Genomic DNA, 23,805 nt, shown 5'->3' with positions numbered 1-23,805 from the left:
TTTAAGCGCGCCTATCCCCTGGGGGCCCCTCCCGCGGTGTCTCGGAATCAGGGATGGGCATCCTAAGATCAACCTCGGCCGCTGGCCCCTGACTCCCCCAGGTAAGGCAGCATCCACCTCCGCAAGAGTTCCTGGGACACTCCCGCGCCCTCCCTCTCACGCCGCGCGGAGATCAGCCCCTCCCCAAGTATTTAGGGTGGGGAGTGTCCCACTTCTGCGGAGGGGTATCGTACGGGCTTCTCCCTCCCCTCCCCGCTGGTGGCAAAAGGCGAGAGGAGACAGGGCCTCCCGGACAGGCGCGCAGCCTTCGCAAACCCCCGGGGGCGGAAGGCCAGGCGAGCGACCTGGTCGCGGCCCAGCCGAGCGAAGGGACCTCCCTGCCTGAGCCGCGGCCCCGGGCCCTCGGCGGCGCCGGAGGCCGGAACAATAGCGCGCGCGGGCGGGGCGGGGGCGGGGCGCGGGCGGGGCGCTCCGCCCGGCGCCGCCCCCCGCCCGCCCCCCGCGTTCGCACACCCCCTCGCACACTGGCTCCCACCCGCCGCCCGCCCAGGCACTGCCCGCGGGAGCCGCCGCCGCCGCCGCCGCGCCCGCCATGGACGTCCGCCTGTACCCCTCGGCGCCCGCGGTGGGCGCGCGGCCCGGGGCCGAGCCGGCCGGCCTGGCGCACCTGGATTATTACCACGGCGGCAAGGTAGGCTGGGGCCGGCGGGGGGCGCGGGTGGCCGGGGGCCCGGCCGCGCCTTCGGACCCGGGGCGCCGGGGGGTCCGAGCGTCGCGGGCTGCAGCGCGGGTCGGGGGTCTCCCCGCGGCCCGGGACGCGGGCACTGTCGGAGGCACACGCGGGGCGACGCCGGCCGTGCCAGCGCGCGGGGACAAGCACCACGGCAGCCCCGTCGACGGGCGCGTGCCATTCGCACCGACACCCTCGCGGTTCCACTCACACCCCGAGTTCCGGTCAAGGCAGAAGTCACCTCGACGGTCTCCCACACGATGCCACGGCGACAGCCACTCACCACGTCCCCCTGACAGCCTCATGTTCGTCCCCGAGCTGGCACACAGGGGCCCATTGGCACACACGCACGCACACCCACAGCCACACACACACAGCCTGCTGCTACTCTCACTGTCTCACCGTCCCGCACAAGTCACCCTGACACTCATTCGTACACAATGCCAAACCCCTCGCCCACACGCAGTCACACCTCCACATATAAGTCACTCATTCACACACACTACGATGACATGCACACCGTAACGTGCTCCCATCTGCTGTCACACGCAGGCACAACGGGGGACAGGCACACAAAGAAGTCGCTCCAACAGTCACACCGCTCGCACTCACAAGGACACATACAGCACCCCCCCCACCCTCCCCGGACTGTGAGTCTCAAACACACCAGTGGCCCTGACGGCCGCGCGGTCCCACGCGGTCACACCCAGGGACCGCCGCAGCCTCCCCCGCCCCCACACCTCGGTCGTCCACACTCGCGCGTCGGGTTTACACTCCTCGGGCGGCGCTATTTGGGCCGTTTAGTAATTGGCCGGCCCTGCCCGCGGGGCCTTGGATTCGGAGCCCGCAACGGCCAATTGAGTGAGAGGCCTGTCCTCTCCCGGGGACGGCGAGCCGGCGTCCCTCCCGGTCTCAGATGCAGTGAGGGGTGCCCCCCCCCCCCCATTTTTCCCGAGATCGCTGCCCCCATCCACCAGTCCCAGCCGGGCCCCTGCCGCGCTGCGTCCAGGTTCCTCGGGTGATGGAAGCTCGCGTGCCTCCAACCCGGGACCAGAGGCATCCGGTCCCCGCGCCGGGCCCAGCCGCAGATGGTTAGGTGCAGCTGTGCCCTCGGTATCCTCTTCCCTCGCGGGGGAGAGAACTTTCAAACTTAGTTAGGAAGCCAGACCGTCTGTGCGTCCGCTGGTCAGTGCGTCTGTCCCGGGCCCGCCGGAGCCGAGCGCCGCTTTTCGTCACTCGGAGCCCGGATTGAACGGCGCGCGTGGGGCTCCCCGCGTCCCCGGCGCAGCCGCGCGGGTCCCGCGGTGCTGCGTGGTGAGTACGCGTCGGCGGCTGGACCCGCGACCCTCCCCTCCACCCCCCACCCCGCGTGCTTGGAGCAGAGTCCCTGGGGAGCGGCTTCCGGGGTTGCTGGGCAAGGCCCCCTGCAGCTCGTGTGGGGCCGCGAGGGCCTGGGGCGGGGGCGGGGATGGGTGATGGGTGGGGGCAGCGAGTGCGGCCTCGAGGCGGGTGGAGGTGATTATCTTTTGTCCGTGACCCGCAGGGTTAGAAGCCCGAGGAGGAGGTGCTGTCCGCTAGAGAAGGTTGGCCGCTGCAAGTCTGATGGAGGGAAAATTGATTAAAAGTAGCAAGTGGAGTTTTCAGGGAGGAGAGGGCGGTTGGGTGTGGGGGCAGCTGGTCTACCTCTGCCCTTGGCTTTGTTATTTTCTTAAAATATGAAGTTGGCAAGCATCCAGCCTCTAGTTTGGAAGCGTGGGTGGGTACTGGGGACCGGTGCCTCAAACTCTGAGTGGGTGGGGGCTTAGCCTGGAGTGCTCCCTTTGGGGTGACGCTTCTGTAAACCGTGCTGGGTAGGGCTGTCCCACAGCCAGGCTTTTGGGAGGCGGGATGCAGAGAGGCCCCTGCTTTACTCTTATGTTCCATAAACCTCTGACTCAGCAGGAGAACTAACTGTGAAAACCTGGCAGGGAGGGAATCGTGCAGGGAATGAGAAGCCAGTGTTTCTGGTTTCTGTCTGTGCTTTACGACCCTCCTCCCTGGCCCAGAGCTGGGGGTGCCCCGGGGGTGGAGGGGTCCCTCTTGGCCACCTGGATAGGTGAAAGGAAGGTCTGACCTTTCACTTTGTTGTGACACCTGCTTCTCAATCCTTGGGCTTATGGCAGGGTGAGGAGTGGGAGGCCACTCTGCTCAGCTAAGGGTGGGTGAAAGGCCTGTTCATAGCAGACCCCAAGTAGGCCATGATCTTTAATGGAGGGGGGCTGCTGTGAGCAGGAGCTTCTCTTCTCTAGCTCCAGAAACCGGTGGGGGGACGGGCAAGGAGGGTGATGCCCAGACTGTACCCTTATAGCTGGTTGCTATCAGTGCTGGAGGGGAAACTGAGAACCAAGGTGTCGCAGTGACCACACGTGGAGCCTGCAGTCTGGACTGCACAACCGGGTGGCAGCCTACACACTGGGGGCTCAGTCCCTGGAGTCCAGACAGGAGACTGTCCCCACGACGACTCAGGCCTGAGAAACATAAGGGCAAGCATTTGTCCAAGGGATGCTGGACAGCCATGGGGCAATTGACCTGGAAGAGCCCTTGGCGACCGTCCTCTTGGCGACCGTCCCCTTGGCGACTGGCCCCTTGGCGATCCACTGCACAGAGATTCCCTGCCTCTTTCAACCAAAGTCATGGGCAGTGGTTGTTCTTTTGGTATCTTTTGTTTGAGAAAATGCACAGTGACAAAAAACTGCTCCAGTTTCATTTTGGCTTTAACATAGATTTGTATTTTATTAATCACAATAACATTCGCATGCATGTGAAAAATAACTTAGCAGATATAAGGCAGACACATTATTTATTTAACATAATAACAGTGCTTAGTGAGCATAGGGGCTTGCGGCCCTGTGACCCCCAGGATCCATTGATCCCCTTCATCTTCCTTGCTACACAGAAGGAAACTGAGTCATGAAGTATCCATTCACAGGTTTCATAGCAAGTGAAGAACAGAGCTGTGGCCTGCACCCAGGTTTCTTGACTCCCAAGTCCACACTCCTCTGGCCTCCCCATGTCTCTGCTGTGGTTTGGGGGTTGGAAGACTGGGACATCCTTCCTGGGGTCAGAGTTGAATTCTTTCCATCAAGATTTTAGCAAGGCATTTTAGCAGGCTGGGAGTACTTAGTTCAGCCCACCCTCAGGATCCACAGCAGACTAGTGCAAACTGGGTTCAAATTCTGTTTATGACTTTGTGACTTAGGGCAAATGATTTTTAACTTATTTCTTTTATTGAGGTGTGCTTTACATACAATAAGTACCGATTTTAATGTGTAGTTCCATGAGTTTTAACAAGTACAAACACCTGTGTAATTTCCATCCCAGTCCAGGTATAGAACATTTCCAGAAAGTTCCCTCTTGCCCTTTTCCAGGCACCACTCCCTATCCCCACCTCCAGAGGCAACTACTTATCTAGTTTCCATTGCCAATGCTTATTTAAGTTCTATTAAGTACATTAAGTATGTTTAAGTTTCTAGAAATTCATATGCAGCATGTATATTTTTGTGCATGTCTTGTTTTGCTTAACATGCTTTTGAGGTTCATCCGTGTTGTGTGTATCTGTTGTTTGTTCCTTTTTACTTCTAAATAATATGCCTTTGAAAGAATGTAGCACAATTGGTTTATCCATTCACCTGTTAATGGGCATTTTGATTTGTTTCCAGGTTGGGGTGATTCTGACTCAAGCTTTTGTGAATATTCTTATACAAGTCTTTTTGTGGATGGGGTTAATTAATATCTCTGAGACTCAGTGTTCTCTTGTGTGGACTTAGGACAGCATTGCCTACCTCTAAGGTTCGGGAGGGCTGAGGGAGATAACGTAGGCTAATACAGTTCTTGGAACATACCAGCTACGAATTCTACAACAACAGTATCAGTCATCTGGCACCTGTTCCAGGAAGGGGCTTAGCATCTTTGGGTTCCAAGCACCCTTCATCCCTGATCCAAGCACCCCACTGCTGGGTCCCACCTTTTCCATGCAGTGGTGGCCATCAGCCATTTCTCTTTTTCTAGGCTCCCCCAAGAACTGATTCTGCACGGGACATGGCATGTTCTGCCATCTGTCATTCAATCAACAAATATTTATTGAGCACTTCTGTGCCAGGTACTGTGCTAGGCAACCGATTCTGCAATGGTGGAAAAAAGAGACAAATTGGGGGAAGTCCCAAATATGTGGGTAAATATATTGTATTATGATTGCCGGCAATACAACTATGGAGAAAAATAGAGGAGGAGAGAGGGTTGGGGTGGGGCACAAGGCCTGGAAGTTGTTTGCAGGTTTAGTAGGAAGGTAGGGGGAGATGTGTGGTCTAGACTGGTGCTTCTCGAACGTTCGTACACATTAAGAATCATCTGGCAAGCTTTTAAGTCACATTCCTGAGTCCAACTCCCAGAGATTCTGAGTCAGTAGGTCTGGGCTGGGGCCTTGGGAATTTTCCTGTCTAATAAGCTCTCAGGTGATGCTGCTGATCTGGGGGCCACACTTTGAGTAGCAGCAGTTTGGTTGTTTGTGTAATGGCTTTTGTGGTCTCGCAGCAGGCAGGAAGCATACCCAGCACCTGGCACCGTGCCTGACCTATAATTGCCCAGTGAATATGTGCCGGTGGGTGAGTGATTGAACTCTCCACCCGGCGAGACCTGGGCACAGTATTCTGGGCCAGGCTGGCAATCTAGCCAGAATTTGGCTAACGAATGACTGGAACCTCCTCTTGACCAATAGCCACAAAGTTGGGAGAGCTCTTCCTGCCTTACGCAGATGTGAGATAGGTGAACCCGCTCAGCATGCCTGATGCACCCATGGCTTCTTTCTGCAGGTGCAAAGGTGGCTGTGAGTGCATCCGTGGAAGGAGCCCTGGGCCGGGGGTGGGGTGGGGTGGGGTAGGGTGGGGGGACTGTGAGCTGAGATGGCTGGTCCCAGGGAATTCTGGCAGGATGCCTGCCTCTCTGTTAGGAAGCTATTCATTACTTTCCATCTAAAAGGATCCCTCCCTTGTTCTGGGCCTCCAGGACCTTGCTTTTGTATCTCTCACGCGTTGGGAGCAGTAGCCCAGACCTAGCACTGCTGCCCTGGCCTGCTGGGTGGCCTTGGGCATACTCTCTCTGGGCCTCTGTTCCCCTCTTTGCATAGGGAAAGCAAAGTCACCTTCAGCGTAGTGGGGTGTGGAAGTATAACGAGACATCCTTTATAATGAACATCCTTTATAACTGTAGGAGAAGGTGCACTCGGGAGGGATGAGGATGACGCTTTATGAGGGGCTGGTCCTGCATATGCTTCAGAGAGCAGGAAGCGCTGTGCGTGTGTCTACTTTTGTATTCCCAGGGCAGGGGCCGCGAGTCTTGTGGCTGACCTGTCATTTCTAGAGGAGCTTCTCTGAGTGGGCCCAGAGGACAGGGCCCAGTTTGCAGAGCAGCTCGGAAGCAGGGAAGCGCAGCTCAGAGTTTGTGCAAGCAGAAAAGGGTCCCACTCCGCAGCCTCTTCCCAGGAATCCCCCTGCAGCACAGCCACTGGCCCTGTGCGATTCCTTCAGGTTGGTAAGTTGGCTTACCCGGGTCCCAGGGCTGGTCTCAGGAGTGGAGGCAGCCTGGATCCTGGAACCCGGCAGACCTGGGTTTGAACGGTGCCTTTAGCATCCCTGCAGGCTGGGCCCGAGTCACTCCCTCTGCCCCGTGGGTACCTGGGCGCCTTCAGGGGGAGTGGGGGGTGGGGGTCGCCCTAAGGGTGAGAGCTCAGGCTTGTCCAGCACGTGGCACCAGCTGAAGTGCTGCTTTCATTTCCGCTCACCAAGCGCAGCACAACTGAAAGCTGACGTGTGAGCGGAGCCTGCTTTTCACCCGCGGCTGCAGGAGGAGGACTGTCGCCCGCCCGCCACCTGCGCGGGGCGGGGCCTGCTTTCCTGACGTCGGGCGTTTCCGCGCCACGGTCTCTGGACCTGGTTTTCCTGGCCCCTGGTTTGGGGAGGTCGGTAGCTGCGCGGTCCAGGGAGCTGCTCATTGCCTCGGCGTCTCTCCGTTCCCTCCCGGGGTCGGTGTGAGAGAGAACATGCCTCTTAGGGGCAGAGAAAAACCGGCCCCGACCCGGGCTGCGCCGTCCGTGCGCTGGCTCCGGCTGGCGACCTCGTGTGCAGGGCTCGGTGGCCCCAGCGCGGACGCCCCTTCCCCACGAGGGGCCAGTGATGCCTCCCGCGCTCGGGGTCCCTGAGCTCAGGTGAACGTGACAGGTGTGGGGATGCCCTGCAATCTGTGCCCTTAGCATTAGTAACATTTGGGATAAGTCCCTGCCAGGGTGGATGTCCCTAACAGCCAGAAATGTCTTCTAACACTGCCAGATGTCCCCTGGGGGACAAAGCCGCCCCTGCCTGAGAACCAGCAATCTAGAAAGTGTGGTCCAGGTGAACTAGAAGACGGTATTGATGAGGGACAGAGCTTTAAGATTCATGCTTCTTGTTCAGCCTTTTATTCTGTCCTGTGTCTCTCTGTGGTTGACAGTCATCTTGTTTACATGGACAGAACCTACAGGCTGATTTTTTTTTTCAGTGTGGTTTGGGAGCAGCAATAAAAACATGTGGTAAGTAATTATTAACTTAATGAGTCGTGTTAAATTGTAGTTTTGCATCGTAGTGAAAGGATGTAACATGGGATGATACATTTCCATCAATTACCCCGGGCTTAAACTTGCTACCGACACTTGCGATTTCTGGTCCCAGCTATAATGAGCAACACGGTTGTGGGTTTTCAATAATTTATTACCTGTTTAACTGCTGCGTTTCTCGGATAGTCGACTGGTTTTGATTGAATGCCTACTGTGTGCTAGGCGCTGGGTGCTCAGCCTTGCCCTGAAGGCTCGGTGACTCAACAGAAATCCTTTATTTACTGTGTGAAAAGGCTGCGTGGATTTGTAAGATAATGGCTCAAAATGCAGATTAATAATTAAATATATAATTGTCTGGGGGGGAAGTAATAGTGCCAGGGGTGTGGGAAGGGTTCACGTGGCAGAGGCCAACAGGAAATGCCAGGTGGGCTCTATAGGACTTGGAGTGTGAAATGTTTTCCCCTAGTTGGGTTCAGAGCGTCCTCAGTCACTGCCACTTGGTCTTCTGCTGCTCGGAAAGTTGAATGATTAGGTTTGACTTTGCAGGTAGGCAGGGATGCTCTGGGTCTCAGATGTTAGTGTGCATCACATCACCTGGAGAGCAGGTTAACTCAGGATAGCTGGGCTCCACTCCCAGGGTTTCTTAATTGAGTAGGTCTGGGAAGGGGTTGATAATTTGTGTTTTTACAAGTTGATGCTGCTGCTGCTGCTTCTGGTCAAAACTGCTCTTTTGCCCTAGACTATTGCATGGGAATATTTTCCAACCCTGCTCTAGGATAGAGGGATCTATCCCTAACCCGGTGCTTACAGTCTGGTGTATCCCTGAGACTCGTCTTTCCCATATGTCATGAAGAGAGTTGCCTTCACTTTCTTCACTTTAGGGAGAGTCTTACATTGAATTTCTGGAAACAGGCTCTAAGATGGAGAGTTGTATGCAGAAGGATTTTTTTTTTGTAAGGGAGTGAGGAGCATGAGTGGGCAAAGGGAAAAGCTGGTCCATAATTTGGTTACTAATGAAAGCCAATCCCACAGGGAGCTCTGGAGCTGAAGTGGCTCTTCCTAGTCCCAAATAGAGGCAGGGGGGCAGCCATGCCCTCAAATCCAGCACCACGCAGTCCTTGGCAGCAGGCCTTCCTGCCGTATGGCAGAGCCGTGCCCAGCGCGGGCAGAGCTGTGGGCTGAGAACTGATCTTCCCAGCAGTTGTGGGGTGAGTGCATGGAAGATTTGGGGGAGCACCACAGTGTCCTCTCCGGGAAGGCCCAGACTCACCTTTCTCTTGGTTCCAGGAAGCAGAGGCTGGCATGTTGATGATTTTAGCATTTGAGTCACTTGCTGGAGACTCTTCTCCATCTCAGGAAAAGTTGTGAGTGAGAGGGGCCTTCTCTGGGAGATGCGGGATTGCTTCATTATTATAATGAAGGGGATTTTCTGGGACCCAAGGAGATTCTCTTATAGATTCCAGAGTTCCTGCTCTGAGATCTCACCCACCATCCTGTGTGGTAGAGAGGACTCCAGAGTGATTTCTGAGGAGCTTCTGGGCTGTGCCTAAGAGAGTCAACTCCTTGCAGGGGCTATGACTTTAGGCTGGAATCCTGTTGGGTTCTTCAGCCTGAAGCTGTTTGCCCTGCCCCTGCCTCAGTGACTGTTCTCATTTGCCAGCTGTCGGAACGCAATATACCAGAAATGAAATGGCTTTTAAAAGGGGAATTTAATAAGTTGCTGGTTTACAGTTCTAAGGCCAAGAAAATGTCCCAATTAAAACAAGTCTATAGAAATGTCCAATCTGAGGCCTCCAGGGAAAGATACCTTGGTTCAAGAAGGCTAATGAAGTTCAGGGTTTCTCTCTCATCCAAGAAGGCACATGGCGAACACGGTCAGAGTTTCTCTCTCATCTGGAAAGGCTCATGGCGAACACGGCGTCATCTGCTAGCTTTCTCTCCTGGCTTCCTGTTTCGTGAAGCTCCCCAGAAGGCATTTTCCTTCTTCATTTCCAAAGGTCGCTGGCTGATGGACTCTCTGCTTTGTGATGCTGCAGCATTCTCTGCTCTCTCTGAATCTCCCATTCTCCAAAATGTTTCCTCTTTTATAGGATTCCAGTAAACCAATCAAGACCCACCTGATGGATGGAGACATGTCGTCACCTAATCCAGCTTAACGACCGGTCTTGATTAAATCACATCCCCAGGGAGATGATCTGATTACAGTATTGTAACATACATACGGTATTGAATAGAGATTATTCAATGGAATTTAGATTAAAACAGGGCTTTTCTGTGTATGTATGTGTTCAATACTGTATGTGTTCAAACATACAGTATTGAATAGGGATTATTCAATGGGATTTAGATTTAGATTAAAACAGGGCTTTTCTAGGGGACATCCAGCCTTTCAGACCAGCACAGGGACCATTCCTCTCTGTGGCTTTGCTGTTCTCTGCACCCACTCTGAGCTCCCAGGAAGCCCAGAGGCAAATGGGTGGGTCATGGTATGGGAAGTTAAGGCAAGTCTTGTGCATTGGCTTCCCCTGTTCTCTTCTTTTCTATCGTTTCCCCACTTGCTCCTGAATCCCTCAGTTCTTTTTTTTTTATTTTTAAATTGATTTTGTTCTTTGTAAAACCTACAGAAATACCTTAGACTAAAGGGAAGAAGTAGAGTCGCGCTTCCCCTCGCTCCCTTCCCCCGCGCCACACTCAATCCGCTGAAGAGAGTTTCGGTGGATAAACTTCCTGGCATGTCAGTCCTTCAGTTCAACACTTCTCGTACGTTTATTTTATTTCTGGTAATAACTTTTTCCCTTGTTAGAATTCTGCATTTATTTCTTGATTAATCTTATAGTAGCCTTTTTTCTTTAAAGGATATGGGAATATCTTAAATCTTTTTGATGATGATAATTACATTTTTAACGATGTTATCTTTTGTTTCTGGCATTAACTCTGTTTCTTGGTGATTAGCTCTTCTGTTCACTCTTAGGCCTCTCTGTTATGCTGATTTTTCTACAAAATGCCTGATGCTTCTGGGTTGACATTTATGTTTATAAACGAGAGTCTAGATCAACTGATCTGTAGTTGTGAGAGTTTTCAACACCTCTGAAAGCCACGGTTGTGGGGGAAGGCTATGTAGATATGCTTTGAAAAGCCCTGGGGGTGTTCTGGGGGTGGGGACTTGCAGCTGGGGTGTTTTTATTACTGTATGGGACCAACTCACTCCAGGCGGGGCATCTCTGCCATGTAGGCTGGCAGTCACCTTTGGGCACTAGAATACTTTTTTTTCCCTGCCTTGTTCCAACTGGAGGAAGTCTCTGAGGCAGTCCTCTTATTTTGGAGAATTCTTTTCCCTGGCTTTGTCCTGGGATCTAAACCACCAATTGGCTTCTCTGAGGGCTTTGGACAGACTGTTGGTGTTTTACTGGGGTTGAGTTACTGCCCAGGGCTCCCAGCCCATGCCGCCTCTCTCTGGGCTTCTGGGGTTCAGTTAGGAAAATAACTCTTCCAAAGGTCCTGTGTTGATGCGCTGGTTCCTTGGTGTGGACAGGTTTCGTTGTCAGTCTCTCTCTTTGAGTTTGAACCTTCCGGCAATCTTCAAGTGTTTCTAATTCCCAGCCCTTTCATGTTTTCTAGGGTTCTTATGGATTTATTCCATTTTCACATATGCATATATGAATTATGACTATATGTATGTATGTATATATGGCACATAATAATTTTTTTTTTGTCATTCCATTGGGATTTAGAAGAGAAGAGAGGTAGAAAAAAATAAGTGTGTGCTCTGTTATCCATCTTGAACAAAATGTCATCTCTCACTGATTTTTATTTTTGGATCTTGTATTTATGGTGAAAATTGGGTAGAAATAAGCATAAATTATTTACTGAGTGTCTCTGATATCTTAGGCTCCTTCACTCAGATCATCTCGTTAAGTCTTCATAAGAACAACGCTAGGCACACATGTCCTCCTTTTGTAGGCGAGAAAACTGAAATCCAAATAGATCAAGTAACAAGAGGCCGCCGGGAAGCTGGTGGCAGAATTGGGACTCAGACCTGGTTCTCTCTGCTCCTGGCTCCTGCAGCCTCTGCCATGCCAGGTGGAACTCCCCTGCCCTGCCCCCTGCCCCCACCCCCTACCCCCTGCCCCCTGCCCTGCCCCCTGCCCCCGCCCCTTGCCCCCTGCCCCCTGCCCCCACCCCCTGCCCCCACCCCCTGCCCCCACCCCCTGCCCCCACCCCCTGCCCCCTGCCCCCGCCCCCTGCCCCCTGCCCCCTGCCCCTGCCCCCTGCCCCTGCAGGGGATGGGTTTTTATCACTGATGCGTTGGCTCTTCTTGGGGAGCCAGGGGTTCACAGCTGGGCCTCCTGCCCTTGTTTTTCAGCTTCAATCATCATTTGCTAATAGAATACCTTCACATTATTTGCAGAAAAAAATCAGGAACTTGTTGGAAACATCTGACCCTGGGTAGTACAAGCCAGTGTCAATGTGATGCTTGCACTTTTATTCTTCCACTGGGCTGTTTTGACCTGAACGGAACTTTGTAAAGTGGAAGATTGACCCAGGACCTTAAGTTGCTCATTTGTTCTGCAAATATTTACTATTCACCAATTGTATGCTCCCCACGGTATTTAAGGAGGCCCCTTTCACCACCCCTCCCCACCCCCTGTTCTACACTTCCACCTGGAATGTAGGTTAAGTTTTATGCCGTACCAGTTGGTGGGGTCAAATGTGTCTCTGAGTTGGATGGAAGGGCCTGGGTTCATATTCTGACTTAGTAGAGGCTGTGCAACTTTGGACCTTTCACTCAGCCTCTCTGAGTGCTTGTGTCTCAGATGTGTGCTGAAGCACTATTCAGGCCACCTGGGCCTCCATAGAACAGGTCCTGTCGGGTCCATCCTAGGTTTTCATCTCTTTTATGAATTACAGAGTCTAAGGAGCTTTTCAGTTCAGAATGGGTTCATTGCAAGGGCTTCGAGTAAACATTGAGGCCCACAGAACTGATGCGGGCGGTACTTGGCACCTGTCTCCTCCAAGGACCTGGGCAGGAACCACCACCTGCCCCAGGGCGGTGCCAGCCATCTCTGCAGTGGTCCACTGGGATGTCCGGCAGCTTTCCCTCTGCCCCTGCTGCCCTCCAGCCCCAACTGTAGTCAGGTACAAAGGATGAGACCCTGCCTGGCCTAGAAGCCTTCCTCCCGGCAGGAGCCCTGTTCCTGGTAGCAATTCCATCAGCTTAACCTCTACGGTCCCTGCAAGGGACACGACAGTAACAGGAGTTACTGGCTCAGGGAAACCCAGGGCATGGCCTCTTTATCAGATATTGATAACACATTTGTAGCTCCTCCCGGCCCAGAGGCACTTTACCAGTCAGGGTTCAGTTTTACTGTGAGCAGCGTCGCCTGGTTGCATGGTTGGCATCCTGCCTTCGCTGGGTGTCCAGGGGAATATGCTAGACCCTTAGCAAAGGCGAGATTCTCTTCCGAAAGGGGAAATGGTTTGGCTAGCACTTTACCCACACCCATTATCCTTTGAGTTGGTGCATTCCTGCATCTTATTTTGGAGGGAAGATTGATGCCTGCAGTATGTTTTATAGTATTTTTCACACTTGTGGTCCTTTTCTGATTGGATCTGTGTAGAAGACACACGAACACTGTGGCCAAGAGATAAGCTTTGGGGTCATACCAGCCTGGAAGCAAAGCCTCGCTTTGCCATTTACTAAGAGTTGATTCAATCCTTCCTTTCTTCCTTCCATCCTTCTCTCCTTCCTTCTTTCCTTCCTTCCTCTCCTCCCTCCCAAGGGGCATTCGCCGGTGCCTGCATGAAGAGGTGGGCAGGACATGGTCCTTGCCGTGAGGAGCCACAGTCTTACTAAAAAAACAGGCAAAATAGACCATTTAAAATGTGCCTTGTAAGCGGGAGGTAGAAGTAGCACAGAAGACTGTGCTTTTGGGAAGGAGACTCACAGGATGGGGTGTGGATGGTCACAGAGGCTTCTCAGAGGAGGTGACACCTGATCTGTGCTTGAAGGTGAGTAGGAGTTGACCAAGTAAAGCAAGTAGGGAAAAGCATCCAAGATGGAAGGAACAGCATGTGCAAAGGTAGGAGGGGATGTGTGTTGTTTTAGTTTGTAAAAGCTGTCGGGATGCAATATACCATAAATGGAATGGCTTTTATAAAGGGAATTTAATAAGTTACGAGTTTACGGTTCTAACCCCATAAAAATATTCATACTAAGGCACCTAGGGAAAGATACCTTAATTCAGGGGTGGCTGATGGGTCAGGAACACCTCTGTCAGCTGGGTAGTCACATGACTGGCATCTGCTGGTCCCTCACTCCTGGGCTCTGTTGCTTTCAGCCTCTGTTCCTGTGGGGGTTCCTCACTTTGCTTCTCCAGGGCTGGCTTTCACCTCTAAGCTTCCCTTGGCTCTATCCAGGTTCTGGCTGGCTTACCATCTCATGGCGAAGTCTGCTGGGCTCCAAGTATCTCCAAACATCCGTGTCTCTGTTTTCCAACTGTCAGCATCTGTGTCAGCTCTGCTCTGCTCTGAGGTTTTCTGTCAGCTCTCTCTCTCTGTCAATTCTAAGCTCTCTCCAAAATGTTTCCTCTTTTAAAGGACTCCAGTAAAGTAATCAAGACCCACCTGGAATGGGTGGCGTCACAGCTCCATCTAATCAAAGGGTCCCACCCGCACTTGAGTGTGCCACATCTCCGTGGAGATGATCTAATCAAAAGTTTCCACCCTATGGTATTGAATCAGAATTAAAAGAAAGTGCTGTCCCCACAAAATTGAATCGGAATTAAAACATGGCTTTTCTCGGGTACATAATGCTTTCAGACCAGCACAAGTGTCAGGAGATGAGGCTGGAGTGAGGAGCAGAGACATTTGAAAGCTACTTAATATCTGAGCCTCAGTTTCCTCATCTACAAAATGGGATTAATAATGCTTACTTGAGTATGAGATTAATTGAGGAAATAATGATGTTTAGGGCCCTGGGGTAGTTAATTTTAATTGCCTTTTTAAATCCCACATCGAATGCCTAAAAAGCCAGGCTTTGATTTTAAATGAGACAAGGAGAAAAAAGAAAAGTACTATGGGGCCTGGCTAGCCACCTGTGCAGAGCAAGCACTTCCCCCAGTTCTTTTGTTCCTTGCTTCACCTCTGTTTTGGATGGAGCACTAATTGTTTCCACGCTGTCCTGGGTTCTGTCTTACAGTACCAGCGAAGCACATAATTGTGTTTTCCTAATGGCTCGACATTAACCATAAGCCACGACACTGTGAAGGCATTCTCTGGGACAATTTTCCATCTGTCGACAGTCGTGTTCTTTCTGATGCTTGTCAACACGTCCTGTCGTTTGCTGCTTTGTCTTGCTTTCTGAGAGGGAGCTGCCTCATTTGACTATGCAGTGTCCCAGAGGCACACGTCAGGGTGAGCTAAAAACGATGGGCCAGTTGTGACTATTAAAGAACCCTTTCCAATGTATCAATCTCATCTTGTTCCTTCTTTGCTCAAAACTGTTTAAAGATCCCCCATTGCAGCTTGGTGGGCTCTTACCAGGCTCAATCACGTCCTCTCGGGCCTCTGTTTGGGACTTTCCAGTGACCTCCCTCAGAATAACCTCAGACTCCCTTCTCGGCCCATAAGTCCTGATGTGATTTGGCCCCAGCCTGCCTTTTCAGCCTCACTGTCACCACCCTACCAGGCATCACCAGGCTGTAAACCAGGGACGCATTGATGAACAAAGCTAGCCTAAACCCTCAGTGTCTCCATTCCAGCTTCCGTGGCCTTTGTGCTGTTTCCCAGACCCACTGTGTTCTTTCTTGCCTGAAGGGCTTTGCATATTCCTGCGCCTGGAATGCTGTTCCCTTCGTCCTTTAGATGGCTGGCTCCTGTTCACTCTTCAGTGCTCACCTTTATCCTCACCTTCTCAAAGACTCGCCTCCCCTAATCTATGCAATTACACCCTGTTATTTGCTGTCTTAGCTTCAAGTGTTTTTTTTCATGACATGATATATCTTGAAGTTACTTGATTGTCTCTTTCCTTTTTTTTTAGGACAATAAGTGTTTGTTTCATTGGGACTGTGTTTGTTTTGTTGAATCCCCAGTACCTAGTGTGGTCTCTGGTATGTAGTAGGTGCTCAATAAAACATTGCTGAAAGAAACAATGAATGGCTCTGGCCTGTTGTATTTTCCAAAGATGGCCCCCAGAATGCAGGCCGTGACTGTGCTGCCAAGGAGAATCCAAGATAACTCGCCCTCTCTGGGCCCCACTTGCCTTGTTTGTACCTTGTTGCTGGGAGGATTAAATATGTGGAAGTGTCTGGGGCCTGCGAGTGTTGATAACTGTGAATTCCAGTTGCAGCAACATCCCGCCTTCACCTCCAGCTGAGCCCAAGGAAGAAAGTTGAAACGTGAGTCATCAGTCCTCATCCTTACAGCTGTTTAATCAAAGCCTGCCTCTCTGGGACAAAGGTGGGCAGACCTCTGCCCCTGTTTTGTCCATTCCCCCTCTCCCTGTGGGGGGTGACCTTGCCTTGTTGAGGGAGGCATCACTCCCAGTAGCTTGGGCTGGGGTATCTGTCGGCCTGGCCTTGGGAGATAAGGAAATCTCACCCCAGCCCGTGGGAACATTTCTGTGAAACAAGCTGGACTTTTGGGGAGGGCCTTGGATTCCGGTGACTTCTCTCCTGAATTGAGCTCCCCTCTCTTTTTATTCAACTGTATAAATTACGAGGACTGTGTTCGCTGCCACGACTTTATGAGATGGAGGGGAAATCACCTGCTTACTCTCCCAGCATGCAAGAACAGCGTAAAACAGTGCTTGCTTTGGCTCTTTCCTTTCTAAACATTCAGTGTTGTAAGCTGCTCTACCCACCCCCAGTCCACCAGCAGCTCCTTACAGGTCTCTTTCTTTTTCCTTCCACCACAATATAATTTACCTATTCACATTGTTTATTGTGTATGTCCCTTGACCCCCAGCTCCCCTGCGTACACACACCCTAGAGCATCAACTTTTCCAGGGGAGGGAGCTTTGCTGTTTGCTCATGGATGTGTCTCCCAGAGCCTGGAACAGAGCTGTACCTCTGGTTTGGTCATGCCTCACCATCTTGGTAAACTCCCGCGTGTCTTGTAAGTTTTAGCTCAAATGCTGCCTCCTCCCAGAGGCCTTTGCTGCTCTCTTCAGTGACACCATTCTTGCCCATCCCAGCACGCACAGCCCTGTGGGTTCCCTGGGAGCGGCTGCTCTCTGCTTCTCGGAGACAGGGTCTTTGAAGGCCGCCCTCAGGAGCTTGGGCTTTGTCTCAAGGGCAGTGGGGAGTTGTGGGAGTGTTCTGCATTTGGAAGAAATCATTGTGGCTGTTTTGTGGAGGGGAACCTTGGACGGGGGCAAGAGTGGCTGCAGAACAGTTGGGAGGTTGCTACTATGATTCGGGAGAGAATTTTTAATGGCTGGGACTGCACTGTCCAGTACGGTAACTGCTGGCCACGTGTGGCCATGTCCTTTTAAAATAAAATAAAATTCAGTTTCTCAGTCACACTAGCTACATTTCAGGGTGTCTTTAGCCATGGGTGGCCCCTGTTGAAGCGTGCAGGCGTGGAGTATCTACATCATTGCAGAAAGTTCCGTTGGGTGCCTCTGGCCAGGGCCATGGTGGGGTGGGAATGGAGAGAAGTGAATGGGTATGGGAGATTTTTAGGGAGGTGAATGTCAGAGATTTGGGGATGGGGTAGATGCAGGGTATGGCGGAGGGCGCATCGAGCAGAGCAGCCAGTTGTTGGCTGTGGCTGCAGTAGGATTCCTGGGACCCAAGGAGTGAGCATTTTTATGGATATTGACTCACTGCCGTGCCATTTTCCAGAAGCGTCGTCCGCGTCCCCTGGCAGCACGTGAAGCTGCCCATTTGATCACACTCTCCTGGCACAACTTGTTATCTGCCAAGAAGCTTCAGTGGTGCATATGCCTCTTGCCAAATCTGCCTTCATTTAGGGTCTATCATGTGGACCATGAGGTCTTTGTGATCAGGGAATTATATGTATATTAATGCAGATTTCAATAAAAAGAGTTATGTTTGCCGTTGTGGCACGGTCTGAGGCTGTTTAAATGTCTTTGGTAATATCTTCAATCAGATGGCAAATAGAAAACAGGAGAGTTAGTAATAAAAAATGAATTAGGGTGATTAACAAAAGGTGAAGCGCTTCGCTCCCCAGGCGACAGGCAGAGTTGACGGAGCTTTGCAGGGTGCCTCCTGTCCAAACACTCGTATGGATTATGGGCTCCCGGGGCTGGCCCTGGGGTCCGCTTGGCACATAGGTCTTGGTTATTGCATTTAGTTTTGCAAAGGTCATGGACATCCCCTTGGCGGGGCCCTGAGGGGTGCACACCTTGGGTGGGGGTGGGGGTGGGGGGGCTTGGAGGGATTGCTGTGCTCTCTACCGGTCCTGGCCAGGGGCTTCTTCCTCCAGAGTGGAGGCATCGTGGGCCCTGGCCCCCTGCCCACTGCTCCCAGGCCCTGGAGAATCGCACGCACTCCTCTTTCTGGCACGTTCCCCAGGGGTGCACTTGAGGAACTTTCCCTCATGCTCTGGGTGGGGTCCTTTCAAGGAGGCAGAGACAGAGGCTTTACTCCACTAATGCAAATGCCAGAATCAGTTCCTGTGACATCCAAAAAGAAACAGAATTCTTGTGACCCCGGTGAGATGTGTAGGATTGGAATGCAAACCAGAAGGACACGAAGCTTGCACTTTGTTAATGTCGGGACTCACGCTCAGCCAGTGCCAAAGGGCCATGCAGAGCCCGTGCTGGAGGTCGGGCTTGGTCGGTGCTGGAGGTCGGGCTTGGTCGGTGTCGCAAATGCTGGCTGATGGCCACAACCTGCAGGCAGGGCAGGGTGACATCCCCATTGGCTGTATGATGGCCACAAGGTTTGGGGGAACCCTGTCCTTAGTCGGCTGATCCCCAGCTGGCTGGAAACTACCTACCTGAAGCCAGCACTTCTCAAACTTTAGTGTGCTTGTCAGTCACTTGGGGGTTGTGTTAAAATACTGATCTGATCCAGGTTTGGGGTGGGGCCCGAGGGCTTGCCTTTTTGTCAAGCTCCAGGTGATGAGCTGCTGGTCGGAGGACCCCTGTTAGAGAAGCAAGGTCTGTTGATCCCTAGAAGCAGAGTTTGAGAGGAGGGTTCTTGTGAAAGACATTTAGTGGGGGCTGCTGTTGGGTGGGGAGAGGAGCCGGGCAGGGCTGTGGGCTTAGCCGGGACCTGCCTGGGCCTGGACCTGCGGGAGCTCAGCAGCATGAATGGTTCTGGGGAGTTGGCCCATCTTCAGTCCGGGGCTGGAATAGCCTTTGCACTGCCCCCCCTTGTCAGCCAGTCATCCGTCATGGCTGCCTGGGGGACGGGTGGGGACAAGGTGCCAGAACACCTGCGCCTTTGGTCCTATCAGCCAAGGACAGGTCTTTGTCTAAGCAGGCATCAGCCCTGATAGCCACCGGGGGGATGGGTACACCAGTCCGAAAGGGGGATCTGGGTGGGCCCTCAACAGCACCCACTACAGCCTGAGAGAATTGGAGACACAGGGCCTTTGCCTGAGATTGGCCTTGAGGAGTGTGGGTTGGGAGGCAGGACTCTTGGGTTCTTCTTTGTACCCTGCTGTGTGACCTTGGGTAAGCTGCTTCTCCTCTCTGGGCACAGTTTGTGCTGAAGCCACACAGAGGTTTTAGGTGTGGTTGGTCCTTGTCCTTGGGCTGGAATGGAGCCCAGGGGCCAAGGTGGAGGTCTGTACAGGAGAAGCAGCTCTTACTTTAGAGGCCAAAGGAAGAGAGAGAGGGAAAGAGTGAGCGTGCGCGCACACACACACACACACATCCCTGAAGCCATAGTGTCCAGGGAGGGCTTCCTGGAATAAGGGGGCGTTTAGGCAGGACCTCCATGAAGGGTAGGGTGGTGACATTTAGAAGAGGAGGCAGGGAGCAGGCTTTATTTAGCATTGATAAGTGCTTGGTACCAGCATGGATATTTCATTTGTTATCTTACTGAATCTTCACGACAACCCTTGAAGTAGAAGCCATCCCCAGTGGGCAGGCAAGGTGCAGAGGCTGGCGCACTGAAATGACTTGGCAGCTGGATCCCAAGCCCTTTGCCAGAAGCACCCATTCTCTTCCTGTGGCCCACACCGTGACAGCTGGGGCTGTGGTCACAGGGGTGACATGGCAGCTTGGCGAGCTCCAGCAGACCTGGCTGGATGCTGGTTCAGAAGAGGAGGCAAAATCTGGGGGTTGTGCACGGCGCTGAATGCCAGGCTCTGGAGTTTGCATCCTGGGGTGGGGAGCTGTGGAGGGCTGGGGGCAGGTGTGGGGTGTGCAGCGGACTCATCTACCACTGTGTCTCTCTGTTTTGGGGGCTCCCTTCCCCCCACTCCACTCTGAGCCATTTTGCCCCCACTGTCTACCTTTCCCAGATCCAAACTTCTTCATGCTCAGGGTAGGGAGCCCATCTAGGACCCTGCGGTTTGATCACCTTCTGGGCATTTGGAGTATTTGGGAGGGAGGGTCTGCTTTGCTGTAGGTGCTTTGTGGGGCAGGACAGGCTGCGGTTCTGACGTGGCCTTGGAATCATACTCCTGTCTACGGGATCTTGGCATCTTGCCATGCCCCCTTCCCGCTGCCCTGCTTGTGTTCCCACCCTCACACAGGGTGGTGGTGTCCTGGAGGTGAATGGAAGAACGATCACAAAGTATCACCCCAGGTGAAGACTCATGCAGGCTTGGGGTGTGTCAAGACTTTGGGGTGAGGATTTAGTCATCTTCACTCTGCATTTTCTCTCCCAGTCAGAGCTGGCAAAGTCCGGCTTTCTCCCCCATGCTCCGTGTAAGCCTCTTCCCTGCAGGGTGTCATGTAAGCTACAGCCACAGTTTGACACCTGGTGCAACATGCTGATACCACACAGAGGAACTGTTACAGCCAAGCGTGTGTCCGGGTTAGTGTGGGGGTGCGGAGGGAAGAGGAACTACTATTTATTGAATTCCCACTACGTGCCAGGGGCTGTGCTAGGTGTCTTATATTTGCTATCTTATTTAACCTTCACAGCAGCTCTGTGAGTTATAAATTAGAATCATTATATTATGATGTGGCACCTGAAGCTCAGAGAGGTTGAGAAACTTGCCCAAGGTCACACAGTCTGTAAGAGCAGAGCTTGAATCTGATCTGGCTCTGAAGTCAGGATCTTTATTCTGCACCACATGTCTTGGCATGTGCTGAGGGTATTTCGCTTCTTTGTGGAAGCTCTTTCACACATGTTCCCCGTTTAGACCTAAACTGTCCCACCTGGGAAGATTTGGCATAGGAATTCTTATTCCCTCTGCAGAGACAGGCAGACTCAGGCATTGAAGCAAGCATCTACTTACTCTGTCCGGGCACAAGCCAAGAGTCATTGGCCAGCAGGGCTCAAACCCAGGGCCTGGCCCTCAACCCCAGCTGCATTCCACCTCCCAAGAGGCTTTTTGTTGTCTCAGCTTGATGTTGTAGAGACCAGACACGTGTACGTTTGGCTGTGAGCATATCATGGCAGATGCTTTTCTATCAGCTCCTATATTGGTCACCAATTGCTGCATAACAAGCTGCCACAATGTTGGTGGACTTGTTTATCTCACGATTCTGTGGGCTGACTGGCTGGTGTTTGCAGGGCCCTCTCCTGTGTCTGGGGTCAGCTGGCTGATTTCCTGGCAGCTGAATGTTCTTGGATGAACTCACCATCTGGCAGTCGGCAGGCTGTCGGCTGGGGTGAGCTGATTGTTGGCTCATCCTCCAGCAGGCTAACTCAGGCGTGTACACCTGGAGCTCGTAGTGTCCTGGGCACAGCAAGAGAGAGTAAGCGCCAGTGCGCAAGGGCTTCTCAGACCTCTGCACGGATTCAAGGCGTGAAGAACCAGACTGGTCTTGATGAGAGGCACAGGACGTGGCAGAGGGCGTGCACGCAGGAATGGGGCGGTTTATGGTCATATTTCTAACCAACCTCAGCTCCTTGCTCTTTCAGACAACAGACATTTATTGAGCCCCTGCTGTGTGCCAGCCGCTGTAGCGGGGATTCTTTGGTAAATAAGACAGACCCAGTCCTTGTGTTTCTACAACCTCTGGTCTGGCTAATAAATAGTCACGTAATTAAGCCTATAATGTAAGCCTGACAAGTGGGATGATGAGGTGCCCTATGGTACAGTCCGTGAGACCAGGGAACAGGGAGGACCAGGAAGGGCCCTGAGTCCTGTGGGGAGATGAGGAGTTCCACGGTAGAGGGGGAGCATTCCAGACCGAGAGACCAGCACATGCAAAGGCCCTGTGGAAGGAGGCATCCAGCACATGAGTGCCAAGTGAAGTGCCACTGCCTTTTTTTTCTCTTTTTTTAATTGTAGAATATAACATACATACAAAGTAAAGAAAGAAAAAAGAATATTTTCAAAGCACACTTCAACAAGTAGTTACAGAACAGATCCCAGAGTTTCTCATGGGCTACCATTCCACCATCTCAAAGTTTTCCTTCTAGCTGCTCCAAAACACTGGAGGCTAGAAGGGATATTAATATAGTGATTCAATAGCCATACTCATTTGTTAAATCTCATTTTCTCTGTTATACCTTCGTCCTTCTCCTTTCTCCCTGTCTATAGGGATCTTTGGGCAGTACGTGCTGTAGCTTTGTCATGTTGAGAAGGGTATCCCTGCTAAAGGATAGAGGGATGTACTTAATTGATAATCTCGGATGCCATTTCCTTTTAAGAGTCAGCCACCTGGGGCCGAGACAGGAACTTTTGGTTGGTCGGATGTCCCCTGAATACCCCCTGAGTTATCCTGTAGTCTCGGGGGCGGCGGGGGCAGGCCTTCCCCTGTGCAGCACTGGGGGGAGAGAGGCTGGGGCTTCCACCGGGAGTCCCTGTGGGAGAGGAGGGAGTGGAGCTTTGGAGCAGGTAGTGTCGGCAGAGGTGCTGCTTGAGGAAGGGCGCGGAGGCAGGAGGGAGGGTGAGAGGCATAGGATCTGGGAGGTCTAGCCTGTGAGATAAGTGGGGAAGGTAGGCTTGGCACTGGGTTAAGGGGCTTAGCTGCTGATCCTGGAGCTAAGAGCTGAGAATGATGTGATCAGATCTGGGGGTGGGGGGTGGGGTGGTGTAGCAGTGGGGAGGTGGCGGCACCCTGGAGGTAGGCCCCCTTAGCAGGAATGCCTGGGGCTGCTCCTTACCAGCCGACCCTCAGGTCCCTATCCCTAACCCAGATTTCTGGCCCATGTGCCAGGCTGGGAGGGGTGTCCTGGGGTGATGTGGGGGGTTCCCCTGGGTGACTGGGGGCTGCCTGGTACTCCATGGAGTGGCTTTTGCTGTCCTCGGAGCCTTCCCCAGTTCCCTCAAAGTGCACTGGAGGTGTGATTTTGGAGAAACTTGGAGCCCTGGGAGCCAGGACTGGTGAGTAACAATCACAAATGAGCCAGCATAGAGTTGGACAAATGGGTCACACCAGGCCAATCCGAGTTTGAATCCTTCCTTGCCTCTTGCTCACATCTCCATGAAACTCTGGGCAAGGGACCACCCAGCACCAAGCTACATTCCTTTCATCTGAAAGCAGGGACTGGGCCTGTCCTCACGGGGTGGGGGAGGGGGCCGTGTGGGGCCGCAGGCCTGGGAGTCTCTGTCCCCGTGCGTGCAGGGGCTGGCCTGAGTGCGGCCGTGCTCGGCGGGGCCTGGAGAGCAGCAGATGCCTCCTCATCGGCGGCCCGGATGTCAGGGAAGCTGTCTCCCCCAGAATGAGCAGAAACCATGGCAACCCAGGAGCATCACGTGGGCCGCCAGCCCATGCCGCTGCTCATGGCCAGGGGACAGGCCTGTCACGGACCCAGGCCCCCCTGACATCTTTTTCTCTGCCCAGTTCTAGAAAAATCAGTCCTGACTCTGGGTTTCTTTTCAACCTCACATTTTATTATTTCATTTAATTTTTCAGTCCTGTCCCAGAAGACATGTCTTGAATGGGATAAGTTAGAACAAACCTCCCTACCCTTCCCTTTGTCGTCTCCTGGTCAGTGCCCTGGAAAGAGCTGCCTGGATGCTGCCAGGGCAGGTGCCCAAATGGTGGCAGATCTCCTCAGAGGCTGGGGTACTGTGGATTGGCACAGTCCTCATAGCTGTCCAGTGAGGTGGTGGGGTAGCAAGGTCCCCACTTTATGGAAAAACTCAGCCCCTTATCCTGGGTTCACAGCTAGGTAAGTAGCAGAGCTGGGATTTGAACCTGGGTCTTTGCGCCGCTGGATTCGTTTCGCCACTGCCTTTGGCTGAGTCTGGGCTCAGAAGCCGGTGTGGCAGGGAAGAGCATGTTTGTCAGCTCCTGGTGTGGGGCAGCTGGCCTGTGGTGCCTGCCCCCAGCACAGAGGGGTCCAGGGAGGTGGTGACAGCACAGGGGAGTGGTCCGGATGGCCGGAAAGTTCCCCCAGCCCTTGTG

The 23,805-nt window shown here is 52.9% G+C and overlaps 1 protein-coding gene across 2 annotated transcripts in view; it reads left to right on the top strand.

The window, feature by feature from the left end:
• Nucleotides 1–592: 592 nt before the first annotated feature.
• The window catches only part of TOX2 (TOX high mobility group box family member 2), a 151,084-nt gene continuing 127,871 nt past the window's right edge, over nucleotides 593–23,805 (top strand). The window contains exon 1 of one of the 2 annotated variants that reach the window (XM_077168153.1): nucleotides 593–691. In XM_077168153.1, the coding sequence (XP_077024268.1) occupies nucleotides 593–691 (99 nt within the window). Of the gene's footprint in view, nucleotides 692–6,667; nucleotides 6,723–23,805 lie in introns of those variants that run through there. The other variant, XM_077168158.1, reaches the window with a different exon arrangement.

This window comes from Tamandua tetradactyla, chromosome 1 (assembly GCF_023851605.1).
Source record: "Tamandua tetradactyla isolate mTamTet1 chromosome 1, mTamTet1.pri, whole genome shotgun sequence".
In the NCBI taxonomy this organism is placed as follows: Eukaryota; Metazoa; Chordata; class Mammalia; order Pilosa; family Myrmecophagidae; genus Tamandua; species Tamandua tetradactyla.
This window is presented reverse-complemented; position numbering and strand designations above follow the sequence as displayed.